At 42.1% G+C, this 23,670-nt stretch overlaps 1 protein-coding gene across 1 annotated transcript in view; it reads right to left on the bottom strand.

Annotated features, from left to right (window-relative positions):
• KIAA2012 (KIAA2012 ortholog) overlaps window positions 1–23,132 on the bottom strand; it is a 110,084-nt gene extending 86,952 nt beyond the window's left edge. Inside the window, exons 1-4 of the mRNA XM_042949753.1 lie at window positions 22,720–23,132; window positions 21,028–21,312; window positions 5,363–5,522; window positions 3,247–3,402 (exon numbers count right to left, since the gene is read on the bottom strand). Of these exons, the coding sequence (XP_042805687.1) occupies window positions 3,247–3,402; window positions 5,363–5,522; window positions 21,028–21,312; window positions 22,720–22,803 (685 nt within the window). The 5' untranslated portion in view covers window positions 22,804–23,132. The remainder of the gene's footprint in view (window positions 1–3,246; window positions 3,403–5,362; window positions 5,523–21,027; window positions 21,313–22,719) is intronic.
• Window positions 23,133–23,670: the final 538 nt, after the last annotated feature.

The following is a 23,670-nucleotide window of genomic DNA, read 5'->3' as shown; positions in this document are numbered from 1 at the left end:
CGATGGGGTAAAGGGTCCTGCAGCTATTTTCATCACTTACTCAAGGTAGATTTATTGCTGAAACGATCTGGCAAACCTTCCTTGTTGGAGCCGTTTTAGCAACACCTCTACTCTTGGCATGCCTCTGCATAGAACAATGTGGGGCTGACTTTCAACCAGGGGCTCTGGAAGCCTTTCAGGGGCCCTGTATATGTTGGAACTCTAGACTTCTGGAGGCTCCCAGCCAGCCTTACCTTCCCTCTTTACCCCCAACCCTTGTCATTCCCTTACATCATTCCCATCCTTAGTGTCAGTGGGTCAAAGACCAAATGCCCACTCAATAGGCTACTCCCTCCCTCCAACTCTCCTTCCTCTGACCATTGGCTCCTGAGAGCTTCTCTGGGGTCTGAGCCAAAGCTGAGAATGTTGGTGCAACAGAGGCAGACTCAGGCTCATGTTTAGAGGGGTCCGCTCAGGTTTTAGTGGCCCAAGGAAGCCTCATGAGCCCTGGGACCTCTCAATCTGAGGAGGCCCAGGGCCACATTAGGTCTGCCCCCAAGAGGACCTCAAGTCCATACAGAGTGTGGCACTAAAGACCTTCTTCTGTGTTCTAGAATGATCCTTTGGAGCCAAGCCAGACTTCAGGTCCATTCTTCCTGGTCCAATTCATCTGGAACCAAATATATTTCTGAGAGTAGGGGAAGTGAAACTCTGGCCAAGTGGCCACTCGCTTATATGGTAAACTGTCTAAACTGGGGCAGAGGGCACTGTAGGTAGGGGGATATGGAGAAGCATCCTTCCCTTTGGCTGTATTCTAGGTGATGTTGAATATATGACTCAATCTATGCAAGGGAAACCAAGATTTTTCTCAATAAACATCATCTCTGGCTCATTTACTTATGGTTAATAGAAACAGGTGTGCAAGGAAGGTATTGGAATTTCAGTTGTTGAAATAAGACCACAAAACTTGGTCTCTCTGTCTCAAAATATGAATCCAGATTATCCAAATAATGTGAATTTGGGTAACAATTTAGAGGTCTTAGAGAGCCTTATTATTATTATTATTATTATTATTATTATTATTTTACCTCTTTTGTGATTTTTAACAACAACACAGAGAGGGTGGAATACCATTACTCCATTTTACGGATGAGCAAACTAAGGATGCAGGGAGCATAAGTGATGTGACCAATATCACATTGTTGGAAGAATCTTAGATTTGCAGCTGGGATTTTCCTACTTTTCCAAATAAAGTGGAAAAGAGAGGGAAGCCAAGGGGAGATGAAGTTAAAACCAATAAAACAGTCAGCATTCAAGTTACAGCCTCTGAGCTGTTTTTACTTCTTTACAAATTGATTTTTGATCCTTGCGATTTTGAGCATTTGAGCATTGCAATTAGTAATTATGCTTGAAAACACAAGGCAGGGAGGTCTAGAACTAACATTTATTGAGCACTTACTATGTGCCAGATACTACTCTATGCCATTTAACTCCAACATCCAACCCTATGAGGTGAAGGTGGGTGTGGTCATCTCCATTTTATAAGTGAGGAAACTGAAGCCCAGAGAGGTCACATGGCTTGAGATCTGGTGCTAATGGCCACATGTTTAATTATAATTCTATATGTCCTCTGTTTTCTTCCTGCTTATTACAACTCCTTGGCATATGGGATTAATTAAGGAAATTGCTTGATCCCTTAGGTGTGTAGTGTTGATCCACTCCCAGAATTAAAGTACTGCAGTCCCCTGTCCAGTATTTATAGACCCTAGGGGGGCGCCTGGGTGGCTCGGTCAGTTAAGCATCCGATGTCAGCTCAGGTCACGATCTCACGGTCTGTGGGTTCGAGCCCCGCGTCGGGCTCTGTGCTCACAGCTCAGAGCCTGGAGCCTGTTTCAGATTCTGTGTGTCCCTCTCTCTCTGGCCCTCCCCTGTTCGTGCTCTGTCTCTCTCTGTCTCAAAAATAAATAAACGTTAAAAAAATTTTTTTTATAGACCCTAGGGCATCAAAGTCTAAGGATATTAACTGGAGACAGTAGGATTTTGCAGAGTGCATAAGGCAATGTCAAAATTGGGTGCTACCTGGGGAAGGACCCATTCCCAGGACATGGGTGGCCCAGAAACCTGATCTCTTCAGTGTCCCAGAATCAATTGGTCTGGATGTTGACCCACATTAGCAAAGTGTAGAGTGACTCTATAAACCAGTGTATTAATTTACAAAGAGAAATATAATTGCCTGACCAGCATATTTCCTATAGATGAGCTACATGTGGACAAGGTTATGACCAAAATTCCATGGTTCCAGAGTCAAGTCTTAAGGGTGGTGTATGGCAGGAATGTTTAATGGCACCAGGCTCTGAGAACCTGCCACATTCTTCTCCATTCATTTGATAGACCAGATATTCTACTTATCCTGGCCAGATCTTTTTCCAAGAACAGGGCTCAGGTAGGCACTACCATAATTTCTGGAAAAGTACTTCTTCATTTCAGAAAAATTAGCTTCATATGATGTTAGTCTCTTGTTCTTACCTTCTCTTTTCTCAAAAACCCTGGCATTAGACAATGCCTTATTCTTTGTCCATTAGTGCTACCCAGTCATCTTTTCCTATTTCTCCTTAGTAAAGGAAATTTCTGGCTCTTTTAATGCTGCAAGTTCCCAAGAATATTACTGATAAGTAAAATTTTCATAGTACTGAACAACTTACAGACAATTCACAATAATTTTTTGTACACTAATGAGGCAAGTCTCATCATGTTCATTACAGAGACGAGTAAACAGAAGTTCAAAGAGGTTAAGTGACTTACTCAAGATCTTACATTTAGTAAGAGAAAGGACAGCATTGCTCCAAAGCCTGAATTTTTTCTGATAACATTGCCACAAAACCATAGAATTAAAGAATATTAGAGTAGAATAGGCTTAAGAAATCATCTAAAATCTAGAGTCTAGACTTGCACTGTTTAATACAGTAGTCAATAGCCACATGTGGCTGTTTAGATGTAAGTTAGTTGTAAGGAGGTAAAATTTTAAACCTCAGTTTCACAGTCACACTACCTACATTTCAAGTGTTCAATAGCTGCATGTGGCTAATGGCTAATTGGATAGCACGTATTATAGAACAATTTATCATTGCAGGAAGTATGTTTGGATAATGCTGGTCTAGACTCTAAATACAATGAAACCCAGGATCCCTAGAACTTATTTTGGTGAACTCCATTTTAAAGTGTTAAAAATTCAAATATTTGAGATCTGGTCATAAAATCAACATGTACCTTGTTCAAAAGATTTTCCTTGTTGAATCCAAAATGAAGGGAAGACAGGCAAGAGATGGTATTTCGGGGGTACACCTGAAAGATCCTGTTGTGGCCTGAGATTCTTTGGTACATTAAGTTGACTGTCCTGGAGCAGCACAGAATCCTTGATGTATCCTGAAGAGTATTGGTAAGAGTTATTGGCCAGGAGTTATTGGTAGAAAGAGTGGTCACCGGTCCAGAGGTCTTGGAGATAACTATAAAGTTCCCCACTTGCACTAGTCTTGGCCTTGGACATTGCCCATTAGAGAAGACAGTTAGTAGATGGGAGGGATTAAAAATCAGATAGAACCCATAGAGGGTTCTCTGTTCAGTGTCTTTCATGCTTCTGGTCCTGTGCCACATATGTGTTTCTTCCACTTCACCATTCCCAAGAACTGGGTCTCCCTGGTGGAAGAAACATGGCTGCTTCTTTGGGTTTGGGTAAAAGGCTCCTCCTGCTTCAGGGAGAGAATCTAATGGTTTTTACTGGATGTATCCTACTTGCTACGTAGGCCCCATGATTCTCCATTCAGTCATTCTACAATTATTTATTGGGGGCTACCACTGCTAGGCAGTGGGATAGACACAGAAGAACCAGACATAGGCCTCTTTTAAAGGCACTAATAGTCTGTTGGAGAGATGAAGCTCTTCTGCGTTCAATTGTTTGGCCCCAAATGTTGATGTGATATAAGGTCAGAAAATAAGGAGCTCAATATTGGCTAGAGTTGTCAGAGAAGCATTTGTAGAAAATGTGGGTCTGAAGGGTGTGGAGGGGTTATCATTGGGGTAGAAATATGGGACCAAAGAACATACTGGGATTATAAAGGTAATGAGCTCTGAGATGTGATGGAAGGGGTAGCCAAGGTCATTGGGCCAGTGATCTCATACCGCAGTATTGCTATTGTTCCCCCAACTCGAGGAGACATTTTCTTATCTTAAGAGGAGTTATTGTCCTTGAAGATGTTGGGGCCAGGCTCTGGGGCAGTGGTCTGCTCTGTCCTCTGCCCCACCCAAAGATAAACATATCTTTAGTTAAGAGGCTCTTTCTCACAAGTGTTAAATAAATGGAACTGCCTGCAATGCTGGGCCTGCCATGAAGGTAAAACCTACTGGACAAGCCCACACCTCATCTTCCTTCAAGTCATCACTCATTGGGGAAATAGTTGTTTTCTCTCCTTTTCCAAGGTAAACCTATAAAGTAAGAAGAAAGTCAGTCTTCTTGTGGTCCTGTTTGTGCTGAAGAAATGGCAAACATGCAGTGGGCACTGGCAAATCCTACTTCTCACTCCTCTCATCCCCAGTAGGTTTGCCAAATAAAATATGGGATGTCCAGTTAAAATTGAATTTCAGATAAACAATGAATACTTTTTTAGCAGAAATATGTACCAAATGTTGCAAGTTTTACTCTGTGTGTGTGTGTCTATCTGTGTGGGTCTCTGTTTATTTGCTAAATCTCTGGCAATTTGAATCCCCAGTAGTTTCCTGTTTTCATTTTTAAGCCTTTACAGAGTGCATTTGGGGTCTCTGTTCAGCAGAAGGGTGTCCATCTCCTAAGTGGATGATGCTGGAGAGCTGCCATCTTTAAGAGGAGGAAGCTTAACATTTCTACTTCCTGGAGGATCTGAGATCACCTCAGAATGGGAACTAGGGAATATTGGGGTGAATGTGGAGCTGGCGGTATGAGGAGATCTGCCTTCTGGTCCCAGCTCTGCTTTTGGCTGAATGACTTTGGACAAATTATTTTGTCCCCTGGGCCTCTTTTCTTTATCTTGTAAAAGAGAGGGATTGATTGGAGGATCTGAAGTCTCTGAGTAGAGAAGGTTGGGAAGAAAATTCTGCTTAGGATGTACAGTGTGAAGGTCCTAAGGGGAGCTAGAGAGAAGGCAAAACTTCAGGCTGTATGTTCCTCTGCAAATGTTGGGGAGGACAAAAGGTAAAAGGTATGATAGAGGCTCTGAGCTCCCAAGCTTGAGCACCTTTGCCTTAACACAAAATTGGACCTAAATTCTGATGTTTCAGGACTTGATGGAAAAAAGACTCTCACACCAGAAGGCAGGGCAGCTCAGGATGTATGTCCTCCCACCGCCCCACTGACCTGCACATTGGAGCCTGTACATTGTGTCAGGGGGCCATGTCCGCAAGAGGCCTCGGAGGTATCTCTTGGCTGAATACCCAGGCTGCATCTGCCGTTGGGCCTGGCTCTCTGGTTGGCTTCGGAAGTGGAGGTATGGTTGCCAGGTTCTGTCCTGCTCCCTCTGTGGGGACACCATGGAAATAGCATGGCTGCTGAGCCCTGAGCCTCCCAGTGATACAGGCTGGTTAGCACAATCCTCATCAGTACACTGGGAGACTCCTGGAAGGTGCCTAAAGGCACAGATGCCTCAGCCAACAGACATAAACCAAGAGCCCACAGAGCAAAGCTCTGAAAGTCCCCTGTAGATTTTCAGTTGGAAGGAGAAGGAGAAATGAGAAATTCCAGACCCCATCTTGAGACAAAGCATCAGAAAAGAATAAAGAGCTTCAAAAGAAAACACATTACTTAGTTCAGCCTGTGGAAAGAATTTTAGCACCTTAAAAAGTGGCCCTGTAGGGCAATGGGAAAGTCAGCTCAACAAGTCAGCATCAGCATTTAATGTTTGTAATATGAATAATGGAACAGACAAACTATGTTCATGTTAACGGGAAGCCTTGCGTTTTGAAAATATCTGGCTCTGCTGCATTTCATTTCAGCCCAGGAGAATTTTCTGGGAACCTACCTGCCAAAGTCAGTTCCACTGTGCAAGACATCATGTGGAATAAATGTGAATAAGAACATCTTACACTTGGCCGGGGATATATATTCTACAGAGAACTGTCACCTCATTATAATCCTTTAATGTGGATGAGTTAATACTATAACTACTTAAATGATGCAGAAACTCTCTAACTATGATCAGTTAAGCACAAGAATAGCAAACATGAGGACTTGTGTTGACATCTATCCTCCTCCCCCTTGTCCGTGGTAGACATCACCAATCAATCATGACATTCTTGACTGATGAGCAGTTTGTGATTTGAGTCCTTCTCTTAAAGAATTTTTTAAAAACAGGCATAATTAAGATATAATAACTTGCACAGGGCTAAAATGTTCAGTTTAATAAAATCTGACAATTGTATACACCTCTGTAACCATCACACAAAACAAAAATATAGCCCAGAAAGATCCCTCATGCCACTTCCTGGTCAATTTCTCCCCACCCATCAGGTAATCACCTTTGTCAGGTGAGGTCAGTAAGCCAGTGGCCTGAGCTACTTTGCTGTATCCTGCCAAAATTTATCAAGGAAGGCTTATGTTTAAATTTTAAAAAGTAGGAAAAAAGAAAAAAAATGTGATGGAAATATAGAACGTGCCTGATGTGGAGAGGAAGGCCTTAGGATTTGGGTTCTTGCTCTGGTTTGCTCCAGTTCTGATGTATTCAGGAGATCAAAATGCCACAGAAAGACAGCCCACAGCTGTAGCTGAGCATTCAAGACCACCAGAGACTCTTCTTCAGCTAAAGAGAGACCTGGGAAGCCAAAGGCCATAGGATAAAGGAATATCTCTGCTGGGAAGAGAGAAACAGGTATCCAGGACATTCATTCATTCATTCATTCACCCATACAGTGCATCAAACAATATGTCAGGCACTGGAGAAAAAGGGACAAATAAGATTGATAACTAACAAAATAATTTGAGTAACAGAGAAAAGAAAGCATGGCTAATTACTCAATTGGTTGTCCTCTTTAGGAATTTGTAAATTAAACGAATGTTTGGAATCCAAACACAAAGCATCAACTGGTCTCTGATGTCTGAACATTTTATGTGGCAGGTACTTCAAGTGCAAAAAGACCCTGAAAAATTCAGTCCCACATACATCTTGAGGCTTTTTCCAGAGGATAAGAAAGAGAAGGATTATAGGGAGGGCAATGCCCTTCCTTGCCCTTGGCAGGGAAGCTGTAGTCGATGACATTGTCCAGCAGCGGAATGTCCAGGCCATGGGCTGCCAGGTCCATCACGATAAGGATGGAGCACTTGCCATGGGTGAGCTTGGAGAGGTTGATCTTGCGGGCCGTCAGGTCCTGGGCACTGTAGACGTGGGCACAACTCACCCCCTGGGTCCTCAGCAGCTCGCTGAGGTACTTCACGTGGTGCTTCGTGGCCACAAGCACCACCGTCTGGTCCTGGGGCTTCACGACTGTGTGCAGCAGGTGGAGCAGCACGGTGGCTCTGGTGTCCTTGCGCACAAGGAAGAAGGAGGTCTTGAGCTGCTCGTTGAATTTGGCGTCCACACTGAGCCGGATGAGCACGGGCTCCGTGAGGCCCGCCCGGGGAAACCCCACCAGCAGTTTGGGCAGCACGGCCGAGAACAGGACCGTCTGGTGGCCCCCAGGAAGGCGGTGGATGATTTCCTGCCGCCGCTTGGCAAACCCCATCTCGAAGAGCCTGTCTGCCTCATCGAACGCTGCATACTCCACGCTCTGCAGCTTCAGGTTCATCTCCATAGCCACATACACCAAGCACCCAGGGGTGGCAATGATTATGTCGGGATTTTCATGCAGGGCTGCAAACTGGCCTTCCATCTTGTCCCTGCCCAGGATCAGGCAGTCCTGAGGCAAACTGATTCAAGTTCTCTCTCATTCCATTTTTTCATTTGGTTATGTAGTCGTCTTTACTGAGCACCATCTTTGTGCCAGGCACTGTGGTTAAGCCCTGGAATATGGAGCCATTAGATCTTTCTGGGTGAATTGGAACTTCATTTCCTCCGTGTAAATCTTTGCTTCAAATGACTTCTCTCTGCCACAAGACTGAGCCTCCTCTGAGAGTCTGTGGGCCCTATGTAGATGGCATGATGCACATGTTGATCTGGACAAGAGCCCCTTATTGTTTCTCTTTCATGGGTATTTTTGAAGTTATCAGCTTGGTTCTGGAGCTTTACTGGGAAGTTTGCTAAATGGGGCAGGGTGTTGCCAAGAAGAGTTAGAAAATCCTTTGTCCTGGAATTTGGGGTATTTAGATACATTTTTGCCTGTAGTTTGAAAGCTGATCTTGCCTCTGTATTAGTTTCCTATTGCTGCTTTAACAAATTACCATATACTTAGTGGCTTTAAACAATAAAAATTTATGATCTTATAGTTCAGGAAGTCAGAAGTTTAAAATAGATCTCACTGGGCTAACATCAAGGTGTTGACAGGGCCCTATTTTCTGTGGATGCTCTAGTGGATAATCTGTTTCTTGGCATTTTCCAGTTTCTAGAGGCTCCTTGCTTGTGACCCTTCAAAGCTAACAAAGTTGGGCTAAGTCCTTCTCATGCTGCTCTCTCCTGGTTCTCCCTTTGATTCCTTCTTCCACCTTGTGGGTATACTGAGCCAGCCCTGGTAATCCAGGATAATATCTTTGTTTTAAGACTATTTTATTAGCAACCTTAATTCCATCTGCAACCTTAATTTCCTTTTGTCATTTAACCTAATATATTCATATGTTCCAGGGATTAAGACATAAACAACTTTGAGAGTCATAATTTTGTCTAGTACAGTTTCTTTAAATTTTTTATAGTTTTCTGGTTTTTCTTAATAGTTTCTCAAATCATGCCTGTGAAGTTGGTTGGTAAATTTCACATCTTATTGGATAAACTGATGCAGTGAGAGAGGCCCAGGGCTTGCTTAGGGCTACCAAGAAGACAAATCAGGGTTGAATCTATTCACTCATTTCCAAGGTGTGGAGTCTATGGCCATACCACCCTGAACGCATCGGATCTCATCTGCTTTCGGAAGCTAAGCAGAGTCAGGCCTGGTTAGTACTTGGTATGGGAGTCCAAGGTGTGAAACAATATGTTAAGTAGAAAAAATCAAGATACAAGAGAGAATGTAAAGTACAATTATAATCTTATAAAAATATATTTTAAAAGTATATAATCATGGTGGAAAGACTAGAAGAAAATATATTAAAATTCTAATAACAGTGGTAATAGAATGTTGGGCATAAGATTACAGCTAGTTTTTTTCTTCTTCCTTTTTTAAAATAGGGGTGCCTGGGAGGCTCAGTCAGTTAAGCGTCCTACTCTTGGTTTCAGCTCAGGTCATGATCTCGAGGTCTGTGGGATTGAGCCCTGTGTTGGGCTCTGTGCTGGCAGTGTGGAGCCTGTTTTCTCTCTCTCTCTCTCCCTATCCCTCTCTGGCCCTCCCCCACTCACATGCACTTGCTCACTTGCTCTCAAAGATGAATAAATATACTTTAAAAAATCAGCAGTGGTTAGATTATATTAATAAATGGAAAACATGTTAAAAATTAATTTGTTTTATTGCACCCACCCTCCTCTCATATGTATAATCTCAGTTCCTTCTCCAACATTGTCCTGGACCTCTAACTGCCAGAAGTTACTATAAAACCTAAAAGGAGACAGAAGGGAGCCGGGAAGGGAATTTCTGGAACAGGGAAATGAGTGACAGCAGGAGGCTGGCTGTGATGTTTTCAAACTTTTCAGGTCTGCCTTGGCTTTGCCAATCAACTCCAGCTTCTGGTTTCTTCTGAAATGAGTAATTAGTGTGCAGAGTGGCCTGTTATCTACACTCCACTAGAGTGCTTCCTCTAACAAGGGACTTTCTCTGGCCAGCCATGTTCCCAGTGCTCACCGGTCTTCCATGTGCAGAGGAGAAAAGGGGACCCCAGCACCTGTCCCCATCCCTGCACTGGCTGTCATGTCCACCCTGGACCCAATGATGGTAGGTGAGGGTTTGCAGAGAATGGAAGGAGCTGGTGCAGGCTGTGTTCCTGCTCAGCAGATATGGGGTGGCAGGGTTCCAGGTTCCCCAAGAAAGCAAGAAAGGCCTGGACAGCCAGCTGCTTTCTTACCACAGATGGTGACCAGTCTTTGTGTGCAGAAGTCGACAGAGGGATGAAGAGAAAAGTCCAGAAATCCCAGGACTGGCAGGCAAAGCCCTGTACAACTTGACTCTACCCTCTTTTTCCAGCTAAGAGCCATTCCTGTCTAATTTCCCTGACTGTCTTCCCTCTATGCCTTCACTTACCTATAACTGGATAGTTACTCTACACTTATTTTTACCACAAGACTCGGCTCAAATTCCCCCTCCTCCAAGATATCACTGTGGTCACTCTAATCTGGTCCTTGACCAGATTGCACACCCTTACTGGGTATAGGCTATGGCCTCTCCCTGACACACCCTGGCAACTAATATGTTCATCTGACAACTATTTGTTGAGCATCTGCCATATGTCAGGTACTGTTCTAGGCACTGACTAGTTAATAACTAGTCAAGATGTTAAAAAATAAATAAAACTTCAAAAGTATTTATTTATTTATTTATTTATTTATTTATTTATTTATTTAAAAAATGTTAATGTTTATTTACTTTTGAGAGAGAGAGAGAGAGTGTGTGTGTGAGCATGAGTGAGGGAGGGGCAGAGTTAGAGGGAGACACAGAATCTGAAGCGGGCTCCAGGCTCTGAGCTGTCAGCACAGAGCCCCACGCGGGGCTCAAACTCAAAAACCGTGAGATCATGACCTAAGCTGAAGTCAGACACTTAACCAAACTGAGCCACCCAGACACCCAAATGTCTATTTGTTTTAGAGAGAGAGAGAGCGAGCAAGTGAGAACGGGGGCCGGGGGACATAGAGGGAGACAGAGCATCCAAAGCAGGCTCCATACCGTTAGCACAGAGCCTGACGTGGGGCTTGAACTCATCATTGGTGAGCTCATGACCTGAGTCAAAGTCAGGCTCTGAAACCACTGAGCTATCCAGGTGCCCCAAAGGCCAAACTTTAAAACAAAGGGTAGGGGCGCCTGGGTGGCGCAGTTGGTTAAGCGTCCGACTTCAGCCAGGTCACGAACTCGCGGTCTGTGAGTTCGAGCCCCGCGTCAGGCTCTGGGCTGATGGCTCGGAGCCTGGAGCCTGTTTCCAATTCTGTGTCTCCCTCTCTCTCTGCCCCTCCCCCATTCATGCTCTGTCTCTCTCTGTCCCAAAAATAAATAAAAAAACGTTGAAAAAAAAAATTAAAAAAAAAAACAAAAAAAAAAACAGAGGGTAACCACCCGTTGTTGTTGCACCTGTGCAGGTGTGACTGGAGCCAGCCTTGGAGATGCCAGGTACATGCAACTGGAGTAGAAGTCGGGGTGGGATGGGAAGGGAGAGATGTTCAGCCACTTGCAGCTGTGCCTGGGAAGTCTTCTCCACCTCCAGCCTGACTTCAATCAGCTTTGTGTAAACACTACCATTCTCAGTCAGTTGTTTTCTCTGCAGGTTTAATTTCTGTGATTCTATGCAAATGATACTATCTCTCTCCCATATGTCTTTGGTGATGATATGTTCCTGGATATCAAGCCATTAAAAAGAGAATCGTAAAGCCGTCTGAATTTTTCCAAAGTTGCAGTGTTGTAACAGGGCTTGATTCTTGGCCAAACAATTTAGCATCAAAGATTTGACCAGCCATATGTCACAAATGCAAAGGTGCAACAACTAGAATCAAAACCAGCAAAAATTAAGCTTTAGTTCTTATAAGAGCTCAGTCTGCTTGGATTTGAATCCTGGGTCCACCAGGATTACTAGCTGTGTGACTTTGGGGAAATTACTTGACCCATCTCTGCCTCAGTTAAGAAACTGTCAAATGAGGATGATAAAAGTATATACCCTACATGCAAAAAAATGAAGTTGGACCATTACCTCACAGGATCCACAAAAACTAACTCAAAGACCTGAGTATAAAAGCTAAAATTATAGGTGGCGCCTAGGTGGCTCAGTCGGTTAAGCCACCGACTTCGGCTCAGGTCATGACCTCGCGCTCCGTGAGTTTGAGCCCCATGTCAGGCTCTGTGCTGACAGCTCAGAGCCTGGAGCCTGCTTCGGATTCTGTGTCTCCCTCTCTCTGACCCTCCCCTGTTCATGCTCTGTCTCTCTGTCTCAAAAATAAATAAATGTTAAAAAAAATTTTAAAAAAAAGCTAAAATTATAAAACTCTTAAAAAAAACATAGGAGAGGGGTGCCTGGGTAGCTCAGTCGGTTAAGCGTCGACCTCGGCTCAGGTCATGATCTCACAGTTTGTGGGCTTGAGCCCCGTGTTGGGCTCTGTGCTGACAGCTCAGAGCCTGGAGCCTGCTTGGGATTCTGTGTGTGTGTGTCTCACTCTGTCCCTGCCCAGTTTGCACTCTGTTTCTGTCTGTTTCTCTCTGTCTCTCTCTCTCAAAAATAAATAAACATTAAAAGAAAACACAGGAGAAAAGTTTCATGACATCAGATTTGGAAATAATTTCTTGAATATGATGCAACTTGTGCATCAAAGAATACCATCAGCAGAGTGAAAAGGCAACCCAGAGAATGGGAGAAATTATTTGCAAATTCTATATCTGATAAGGGATTAATATTCAGAATATATAAAGAACTCCTGCAACTCAAAAACAAACAAAACAAAACAGCCTTATTTTAAGAATGGACAAAGGACTTGAATAGACAGTTCTCTAATGAAGATATACCCGTGGCCAATAAGGACATGAAAAGATGCTTAATGTGTCTTATCATTAAGAAAATGCAAATCAAAACCACGATGAAAGGCCACTTCACACCTGTTAAGATGGTTCTTATTAAAAAAAAAAAACAAAACAAAAAACAACCCAGAATATAAAAAGTATCAGTGAGGTTGTGGGGAAATTGGAACACTTGTGCATGTCTGATGGGAATGTAAAATGATGCAGCTGCATCTATGGAAAACAATACGGCAATTCCTCAAAAAATTAAAAGTAAAATTACCATATGATCCAGCAATTCTACTTCTGGGTATATACCCTAAGGAGTTGAAAGCAGGGACATGAACTGAGAGATATATATTTTTTAAGATTTTATTTTTAAGTAATCTCTACATTCAATGTAGGGCTCAAACTTACAACCCTGAGACCAAGAGTTGCATGCTCCACCAACTGAGCCAGCCAGACTCCCCAAACAGATAGGTATTTGTACACCCATGTGTATAGCAACCTTGTTCACAATAGCCCAAATATGGATGCAATCTAAATGTCTATTAACTGATGAATGGATAAACAAAACATGGCATATACATAGAGGACTATTATTCGGCTTTAAAAAAATGAAATTCTGATACATGCTACAACGTGAATGAACCTTGAAGACATTATGCTAAGTGAAATAAGCCAGTCACAAAATACTAAAAGCATAACTACTGTATGATTCCATTCAGATGAGGTACTTAGTCAAATTCATAGAGACAAAAAGTAGAATGATGGTTGCCAGTAGCTGGTGGGGAGGGGGAAATAGGGAGTTATTGTTTAATGGGTGCAGTTTTGCAAGATAAAGAAAGTTCTGGGGGTGCCAGCTGGCTCAGTCAGTGGAGCATGCAATTGTTGATCTCTAGGTTGTAAGTTCGAGTGCATGTTGGGTGTAGAGATTACTTAAAAATAAAATGTTAAAAACAAAGTTTTGGAGATGGATGGTAGTAATGGTTGTACAATGATGTGAATGTACTTACTGCCATTGAACTGTATATTTAAAATTGAATGGTAAATTTTATGTTATGCCTATTTTACAGCAATGAAAAAGTACACCTCTCATAAAGTTGTTGTGAGGATTAAATGAGATAGTAAGCATAAAGTACTTAGAATAGTGATGGATATAATAGTGTTATGTGTTGGCCATTATAAATATTCTCAATCTAGTATACATGGGAATCAGTGGATGAAGTACATAAAGCCTAGAAAAATAGAAGTCTACTGGATCATATATATGGCTAACTATGAACATATTACCTATAATCCGGATTAATTTGATGAAAATCTGACTTGCTTTCCTAGAATTGTAAATGGTTTTAAGGCATGTTTTGGAAGACCCAGGTCTCTCTCTCTTTTTTAAAAAAAATTTGTTTTAATGCTTACTTGTTTTTGAGAGAGAGAGAGACAGAGCATGAATGGAATAGGGGCAGAGAGAGAGAGAGAGAGAGAGACAGAATCTGAAGCAGGCTCCAGGCTCTGAGCTGTCGGCACAGAGCCCACATGGGGCTTAAACTCATGAACCAGGATATCATGACTGAGCAGAAGTTGGATACTTAACCGACTGAGCCATCCAGGCGCCCCTCTCTTTTTTTTTTTAAGTTTATTTTTGTTTATTTTGAGAGAGCGAGAGCGAGAGCGAGAGAGAGTGAGCAAGCAGGGTAGGGGCAGAGACAGAGGAGAGACAGAATCCCAGGCAGGCTCTGTGCTGTCAGTGCAGAGCCTGATGTAAGGCTGGAACTCATGAACTGTGAGATCATGACCTGAGCCGAAATCAACAGATACTTAACCAACTGAGCCACCCAGGCACCCCTGGAGGAGCCAGATCTCTTTTTTAAAAAGGCTGTTAAAGCAAGAGAGATAATTCTTTTCTCTGGAGCATATGGAATCTTCAAAATGAGGCCCTCTGGGAGTTAGGAGTGAGGCTTTGGAATCTGTTGTTTCGGTTCTAAGCCTAGCTCCACCCCTTAGATGTGTAACTTCTTCGGGCAAGTTAATTAACTTCAAGCCCCAGTGTTTCCTCCTACAAAAAGGGGGTAAAACTAGACCCAGATCATAGGCTTGTGCAAATTGAGTGTGGTTATGTAGATAAAATGCCTGGCATACATTAAGCACTCAATAAGTGCTGGCTGTTATTGATATTGATAATACCTTTGACTTCATTATCATGGCTGAACCATGATTTGCTCTTGATCTTTCCTAAGTACAACTACTCAGGAGCTGCTCAGATGGAGGACACTCTGCAGAAGGAGTACAGTCAAATCACTCTGTCTCCCCTTCACTGCTTTGGTGCCTACTTGACAGTTTGTTGATAACCATTCAAGCTCTGATCACTTTTTAGGAACACCATTGAACAAGTAGCAGGTTATTGCAAAGGGAACTTCTTCTTCCTGATCTTTGGTTCAAAAAGTAATTTATTATTCTTCCTACTTTTCTATATTTTTCTATTTTGTATGATGAATCATTATGTTTAGAACAGAAAAATATATTTCTCACAATATTACTTGAAAAATAGTAGCCTGAAGATGCCTTCATGGCTTGGACATTGGCTGAAAACACCAAATGAAGAGTTAGGAGCATTCAGTATTGAGATGTGGAGAAAAATTAGGCAGTGTAGAATGCATAAGGATATACTGAAAGTGGAACAAATTTGATGTTACTCTTAAACATATCTTCATGTATAAGGAAGATGGCAGAAGCAATATATCCTTGGTTGAAATCAACTATAGTAATCTAAATCCTATTTATCCCTCAATGGGACAGAGATATGGGATGCTCTGTGAATTGAACTTTTGAAACAAATTATTTTTAACACACTATTTAATCAATGTTCCATTGTTGGATATTTAAAAAATATTGCCAGATTTACAAAATTCTAAAAATATAATAAGAAATACTGGGGGCACCTGGCTGACTCTGTTGGTAGAGCATGTGACTCTTGATCTCCAGGTTGTGAGTTTAAGCCCCACATCAGGCTTACTGCTATCAGTGCAGAGCCTGCTTTGGATACTCTGTCCCCCTCTCTCTCTGCCCCTCCCCCATTTGCACTCTCTCAAAAATAATTAAAACGTTAAAAAAAAAAAAAAGACAAACACACTCTTTGTAACCAAATAAAAATTAAAAAAAACATTTAAAAAATATGAAATACTAAAATAATGTGAAAATTATTTAATATTTCTGATGATTTGAGAAGTACTTTCTCTATGCTTTGCTTCTGCTATGTTTCAAGAGCATCATTATTACTATCATTTAGATACTACCCTACTACCCCAAACTATGGTTGTTTAGGTTTTATAGCTATATGATTTCTGAAAAAATTTTTTTTAAGTTTTATTTATTTATTTTGAGAGAGACAGAGGAAGGGCAGAGAGAGAGGGAGAGAGAGAGCCCGACTCAGGGCTCCAACTTATGAAATCATGAGATCATGACCTGAGCTGATACCAATAGTCAGATGCTTAACCATCTGAGCCATCCAGATGCCCCACTATTTGATTTCTAAATACTGAGAGGCTGAATGAATTAAAGCCCTTGGGAAAAATGATTATCACTTTAGGAATGTTTTTACAATATTTTCTTTGAAAAACAAAGCAACATATTGTGTGTATCTAGAAGTGTGAGAACTCTGACATCTAATCTCTTGATTTAGCACTTATCTTTGCTCATTAAGAGTTGGGCCATCAAGAAAATTAAAGAGAAGGGGCACCTCAGTGGCTCAGTTGGTTAAGTATCAGACTCTTGATTTCAGCTCAGGTCATGGTCTCAGGGTCATGAGATCAAGCCCAGCATTGGGCTCTACACTGGGTGTGGAGCCTGCTTAAGATTCTCTCTCTCTCTCTCTCTCTCTCTCTCTCTCTCTCCCTCTCAACCTCCCCCACAAGTGCTCTCTCTCTCTCAAAAAAAAAGCAAAAAAAAAAAAAAAAAAAGAAATTTAAAGAATAAGTGTATGTTGAGCTATAAAACCCAGACATACTGCCACTGAATGTCATTAGGTCCATATATGGAACTGGAGATAATGTGAGATGCTTTAAAAACTTAATTGCACCTCCCTGTGATGGGCTCTATTATTACAGGTCTGAATGAGCTGGAATTTTGCAGGTTTCCTGATTCACAGTTCAGCCAGTATAGATCCTTCTGTAAGCAGTCCTACTCTGTCAACTATCTCCCCTTCCCTCCCACCCCCATTTTGGTTCTTTTGAGTGTGGTGTTTTTAACTCTTCAACTATATACTATTTTGACAAGGAAATACTGACCCTGAGGAACAGATAGTGTGGTGATTGGTGGGCCTAAATTACAGTACTATTTCTATCTCATTTCCCTACCTGATCTCATCTGGCTCTTGAGGGTCAACCTCACTCTCTGTCACTGTCTACTTCCTTCAAAGTCATAGATTTTTACTCAAAAAAATTTTTTTTATTCATTTTTTTAACAGGAGGAAATCTGATTTAATTACATATGTACAGGGAATCCACATAAACATGAAAGATTACCCATAGATTTAAATTTAATTTTTAAAATACCATGACTTCATAAAATTCCATGACTTAAAAAATTAATGTTTGGTAAAAATGCATGTATGAATAAAAATATGACTTTTAATTCCACCACCCATCATTAAAATTTGACATGTATCCCTCTGCTTATATAACTAATTTTTAAAAATTGGAATTACATTAGAGAGATGATGTTTTCTATTATTGCTAGTCTTGAATTCTGGTGCAATTATCTACATGACTGTATAATCTTAAGTGAATGACTCAAACTCTCTGTGCTTTAATTTCCTCACCTCTAAAATGGGATAATAATGGTACCTACCCTCAGGACTTATGGGAAGCATACATGAGTTACATACAAAAAGTACTTAAAGCAGTGGCAGGAACATAGTAAATACCCAAAAAATGTTAAAGAACTTTGGTGTTTTTATTATATGAATATTACTTTGTAACCTGACTTAAAAACATACTGTGGATATTTTCTCATGTTCTTCATGACTACTACATGATTTTATTGCCCAACCCCAAATCCATTATATGACTGTACTATAATTTATTTAATTGATGTTTCATTGTTGGATGTTTATTATTTTCAATGCTTTGTATAGTAATAAATAACCTGTAGTAAACATTCTTGTGCATAAATCTTTGGGCACATCTCTGATTATTTCCTAAGGCAAATTCCTAAAAGTAGAATGCTAAATCAGAGTATTATATAGGCTTTTGCCAAAATGCCCTTCAGAAAGTCTTGTGAATGTGTGTTCCTAATGTATGAGATGGCTTATTTCCCCAGAGTCTTCCCAGCACCGGATATTAAGATTTTAAAAGCTTCTTGCCAGTCTGTAGTTTTCATAATCAGATGGTGGTCTACAGTTCACAAAGCTCTCCTCTTCCAAGCTGTTCATTTTCTTTAATCCCAAATCCCTTCAGGTTGCTCCTCCTATTTCAACCTACAATGACTTTTAATCTTTTTTTTTTAATGTTTATCTATTTTTGAGAGAGAGGGAGAGAGAGAGAGAGACAGAGCATGAGCAGGGAAGAGGCAGAGAGAGAGAGGGAGACAGAATCCAAAGCATGCTCCAGGCTCTGAGCTGTCAGCACAGAGCCTGATGCGGGGCTCGAACCCACAAATAGGGAAATCATGACCTGAGCGAAGTCAGACGCTTAACTGACTGAGCCACCCAGGTGCCCCAATGTCCTTTAATCTTAAATTTCTACACTGTAACTAGTTCTTTTCTTTCTGATTTCTTCACACCATTTCTCTTCTACCCATTTGGTGGTAGAATACAGTGTTCTGTTTCGTTACAGGTGTGTGTTATATATCTGGTTAAGTGGGTACCACAGGAAGACAGGAACTTCCCTTTTTCACTGAGCCCAAGTCTAACCCAAATGAAGCCATCCCCAAATAGACTCTTCTACTTTACAGAGTAAAAATATCCCTGCTGCCTGAAATATTTAAGCCATATTGACAAGTGTCTGAAAGCTGTGGAAGGTATTCTTACTCTTGAAAATAAGTTGGCCTATACAGCAGGGTCCAACCAGGAAAACAGAAACCACTCAAGTATTTAAACACAGCAAAAATTTAATTCAGGGAGTTTGGTTGCACCGGTGATTAGAGAGCTCAGAAGCCAGAAATATGGTGAAGCAACACTGAGATTTGTAACATCAGGAAACCAGCACCATCCCTGGGCTCAAGGACAGAGGGAGGAACAGGTAGGGTCAGCTGGAGGAACCTGGTGAAGAGTCACACTGGGCCTGTCTGTTGGGAGCTGGACCACAGAGGTGATGCAAGTGTTCCTCACCACCTGCAGATAGAATGGAAGGGGAGAAATATCTTGGCTCTTCTCTTCTCTCTCCAGTCTCCTTCCAGTGTCTCCCACGGGCAAATTCAATTAGAAGCCAGTTGACACAGATGTTTGTGGAATTATATATAGTCTGTGGTCAACCCTACTTTTGTGTAGAGCAAAGTAAGTTAAAGGTGAGGAATGAATGTGAGGGCAAACAGGCCAAGTCCTGGCACAGTGACATCTGGAGGCCCTTCCAAGTCCATGGACAATAGGGCACAAGTGCAAAGCATGCCTGCCCTGGAGGGGTCAGCAATCCTAGGTTTGAATTCTGGCTCTGTCATTTACTAGCTCTGAGACCTTGGCCAGGTCACTTAACTCCTCTGAGCCTCAGTTCCCTCATTTATGAAAGGGGGCAAGAAAAACCATATGTCACAGAGTCACTGTGAAGATTAAATAAAATACTTCTCATACAATACTTTTCTGTATTTTGAAAGAAGGAAAGGAGCAGAGGAATCTTTCCTTTTGGAAGCTCTGCCTAGGGTGGGGTAGGTGATAAGTTGCCCAATAATGATACTGGGAGATGATGTAAGAAACACTGGAAGTATCCTACATGATCGATTTATTCATTCCACAAACATTTATGGGTACTCACTATTTTCAGGAAATGATTTAGACATGGTCCCTGCCCTCAAGGAGATGGTGACAGATGGACAAAGTGATAAATGGCAATGCATGATTGTATGGGAATGTTCACAGAGGAGGGAGCAATGGGATATCTCTGCCTAGAGAAGTGGAGAAAACGTCACTGAGGAAATGACATCTGAGTCATATTTTGAAGGGTAAGCAGGAGCAGGAGAAGCAGATACAAAAGCATAGAGTCAGGAAAGGGCACAGAGTATTTGGGGAATGGTAAGCTATTCATATGGGTAGGGTCTCAGGTTCACAGTTCAGGTGGTGGTAAGAACAAGGGGTAGATGTGGCTGGATATGGAAGAGAAAGTCAGCATGAAGAGCCTGGTATAGGTAGCCAATGACTTTATCCTGTGGGGAATGAGAAGCCAGCAGACTTTTAAGCTAGGGAGTGGGGGTGCCTGGGTAGCTCAGTCAGTTAAGCGACCGAGGCTTGATTTCCGCTCAGGTCAGGATCTCGAGGTTCGTGAGTTCAAGCCACATGTCTGGTTCTGTGCTGACAGCACAGAGCCTGCTTGGGATTCTCTCTCCCTCTCTGCCCCTCCCCAACTCTCAATCTCTTACTCTCTTTCTCTCTCAAAAAATAAACTTAAAAAAAAAAAAAAACGAACTAGGGAGTGACCCAGCATCTATGGCCTAGAATTGTATAAAGTGATACATCTTCCTAGACTCTCACATGGCCTTGCCAAAGGGCTGATGCATGCAGTTATATAAAGCAGGGGCCATGTGGACATCTCATAAGACGTTAGAACATATGAATCAGAAAAATGAGCACAGGGATTTTCCCTTAACATTAAATTCAGAATGGAAAAACTCATTAACTTCTGCAGATGCTGAAGGGCTCAAGGTAAATATTTAAAATGTTCTCCTTCTCATTTCCACAAAGCCAAAAACATCAGAGGTATGATGATGATGCTTGTGGCTATGAGACAGGATTTCAAGGATTCTGATGAAATGTCTGCTGGCCTGGATCTGTCTGAAGCTGAAAAGGACTTTGTATTACTCTAACGGAAAGGAAAATACAAAATGATGGTAATATAGCCCTTTATCCTTTCAGAGCCTTTTCACATACATTATCTCATTTAAGCCTTTTGACAACTGAGTGAGGCAGATGAGGCCAAGAGTACAATCCCATTATAGAGATGAAGAAATGGAGATCCAAGTGTTTTATACCTTTTCTAGGGTCTGGGAAATTATAGCCAAAGCTACAACTGGATTTCTAGACCCACAGGCCAGCATCTTCCCCAAACCCAGGACTGTTCTGCCTACCTGTCCCCTTCCGTATGCCAGGATGGCTTCTTTGAGGTCCTGGAGTGTGTGCAGTTCAAAACCCAGCCTCTTCCTGTGGCCTTTGGAGCGGTAGGGGCCTTTTCTCCTCCCTTCGGGTGTCCATGCTGATAAGGCTAAACCTTCTGAATAGAGGATCAGGGCTCCTTTTCTAGTACTGAATGTTTTAGGAAGAAAGAGGCTCCAGGTGTGCTGGTTGGCAATGCCGTCATCCTGCGGTTTGCTGACCAGGACATAATCTTCTGGGGACTTCCAGTTCAAGTAATCCTGCAATGGAAAGAAACCACCTTGATCCAAGGCCCCTTTGTAGCAATACTACTTGTGCAAGATGTTTGACATCTTTTAGTTTTTTAAATTATTTTTAAAAAATGTTTATTTTTGAGAGAGTGCAAGCAGGAGAGAGGCAAAGAAAGGGGGCACAGAGGATCCAAGTGGGCTCTGTGCTGACAGCAGTGAGCCAGTTCTGGAGCTCAAACTCACAAACCACAAGATCATGATCTGAGCTGAAGTCAGACGCTCAACTGACTGAGCCACCCAGGCACCCCGACATTTTTTTAGTGACTGATTTTCTCTGAATGCTTCCATGGTGTCACAGAACACAACCACTCTTCTTAGCAACTGGTTTTATTCTCCACACCTCAGAATTAGTAGAACCCAGAGCAGAGTTCTGTTCTGTTTTACCCTCTGCAACTTTCAGGAGAGCCATTCATGCTTGGAGTCTTAAATAGGGTAGAGTGTAGGCTACAGGCCAGTTAAAATTTCCTAGTATGCAAATAAGTAGTCAGAATCATCAAGGGCAGCAGATAACTTTGAAATTAGAGCTGGACTAGCTGGCAGTTTAAATAGGGGAAAACCGTTCCAACCATCACTTCGACTGTACACAGGGAGAATTTCTATACATTCCAGATGCTATGTAACATTACCTAATTTGGCTATTTAGGACCCTATAAAGTAGTTGCATATCTTGTAAGTAAGTGAATGCTGCTGGCTACAGAGGTCCTTTGAAACTTTATATGTCTTTTAACATAGCAAAGGTCAAATACCACGACAAACTACCAAGACAATGGAAATCTCTGTATGATCCAAAAATTTTCAAAGAACCCCACTGGATTTCTTATTCCTGGCAGGATTCAATGAAATAAAATTCCAGTACAAGGGAATTTTGCCACCTCTTTAAAATCTTCTAAAATGAGATTTATTTTTATTGTTTAAAAAAAAATTTTTTTTGGCCTATGTTAAGTATGAGTCCTCTGGGTTGAATTTCAGACAGTTCAAGGAAGCCATTGAAATGGCATGAACATACGCAACATTTCAATCACAGAGGACAACTTCTCAAAACCAAACAGCCATCAACTTGCCTAGAACCCACATGGAAATTCTGATCTTGAACCAAACCATCTGAATTCTAGACAATCTGGAATCTCCTTCAGTCTAAAGCAAATGAGACTGTAAGTTAGTGTCCAAGGGGAAGGAAGATGGTCCCAGTGGCAATATTGATGTGCAAGCAAACTTTCTTATTTTCTTGAGTTTTGCCAAGGAAGGGAAGTCTACCAGTGACCCCCACCACCTCACTAACAAACGGAACCAAAACACACATGGCTCAGCCCCAAATGGAAAAATAGAGCATTCCTTTCCCGCCCCCAAAATATGCCTTTATTCAGCTGTAAGACTTACCTCTGGTTCAAAATAGACTTCTAGCTTCTGTTTATTCTGGACCAACTTCCCATGTCCCCGGCTCAGTAGAGAGAGCGTGAACATGTTTCCCTCCTGACCACCCTTCTCAAGGGCAGTTCATCTTGGTTTTGAAGGCTGAAAACTGGTCACACCTCAAGATTTCCTGAGCTCAGCAGTGAGCCCTAGAAGACCACAAACACTGGGCCTTTTATTAAATACATTTTTCCTTCGTACAGCAGCTTCTTAATAACAACCAGCCACACAGTTTAGACAGTGTGTGTCTTTGTCGGGAGAAAAAAATAAACTGCAAACTCAGACTCTTCAAGCTCTGGATTGTCTACTCTCTGGGCAACCTCTCTCTTCTCTTTGCCTGTGCCCTTGTTGTCCCTTGGTCCTGTTGCTCTGTTACCGGCTTTGTGCATCTACAGATCTGGGCCATGGCACCATCCTTCTCATTGTGAGCAGAGGTTGTTTCCTGGTTGCTATGGCAGCACAGGGAAGTGAAGTCTCTTAAACCAGCCTAGACAAGGCAGAGACTGCTGAGGGCAGTGCTCACACACTGAGGTGGGGGGGGGAGGGGGGGGCGGGAGGGGGGAGGGGAAGGTTTAAGGGACTAGGCTCAGATTTCAAGTCTTGATTGCAGGAGCAGGGGCGATATTGGGATATTTTTTTGGTTATAGTACTCATCTTGCTTTTAGAAAGTGTCTTTCCCTTTCTCCTGGTATGCAAGCCTTACACTGTCAACTAACCATTAACAGACTCAGGGGAGTCATCTAGGTCACCTAAAGCAACCTGTGACGTTTTCCTTGGCTAAGCTCCAGCATTACTCAACTGGACATGAAGCCTTTTTATGGTAGTTGTTGCTTTGAGTTCAGATACCGGAAATCTCCAGATTCCTTTGCATATCTCACTTGGGCAACTTGCAATCTCCAGAGGGGGTTACTTGGGAGA

The sequence above is a fragment of the Panthera leo genome, chromosome C1, assembly GCF_018350215.1.
Source record: "Panthera leo isolate Ple1 chromosome C1, P.leo_Ple1_pat1.1, whole genome shotgun sequence".
Taxonomy (NCBI): domain Eukaryota; kingdom Metazoa; phylum Chordata; class Mammalia; order Carnivora; family Felidae; genus Panthera; species Panthera leo.
Note: the sequence above shows the minus strand (reverse complement) of the source record. Positions and strands in the feature narration are given on the sequence as shown.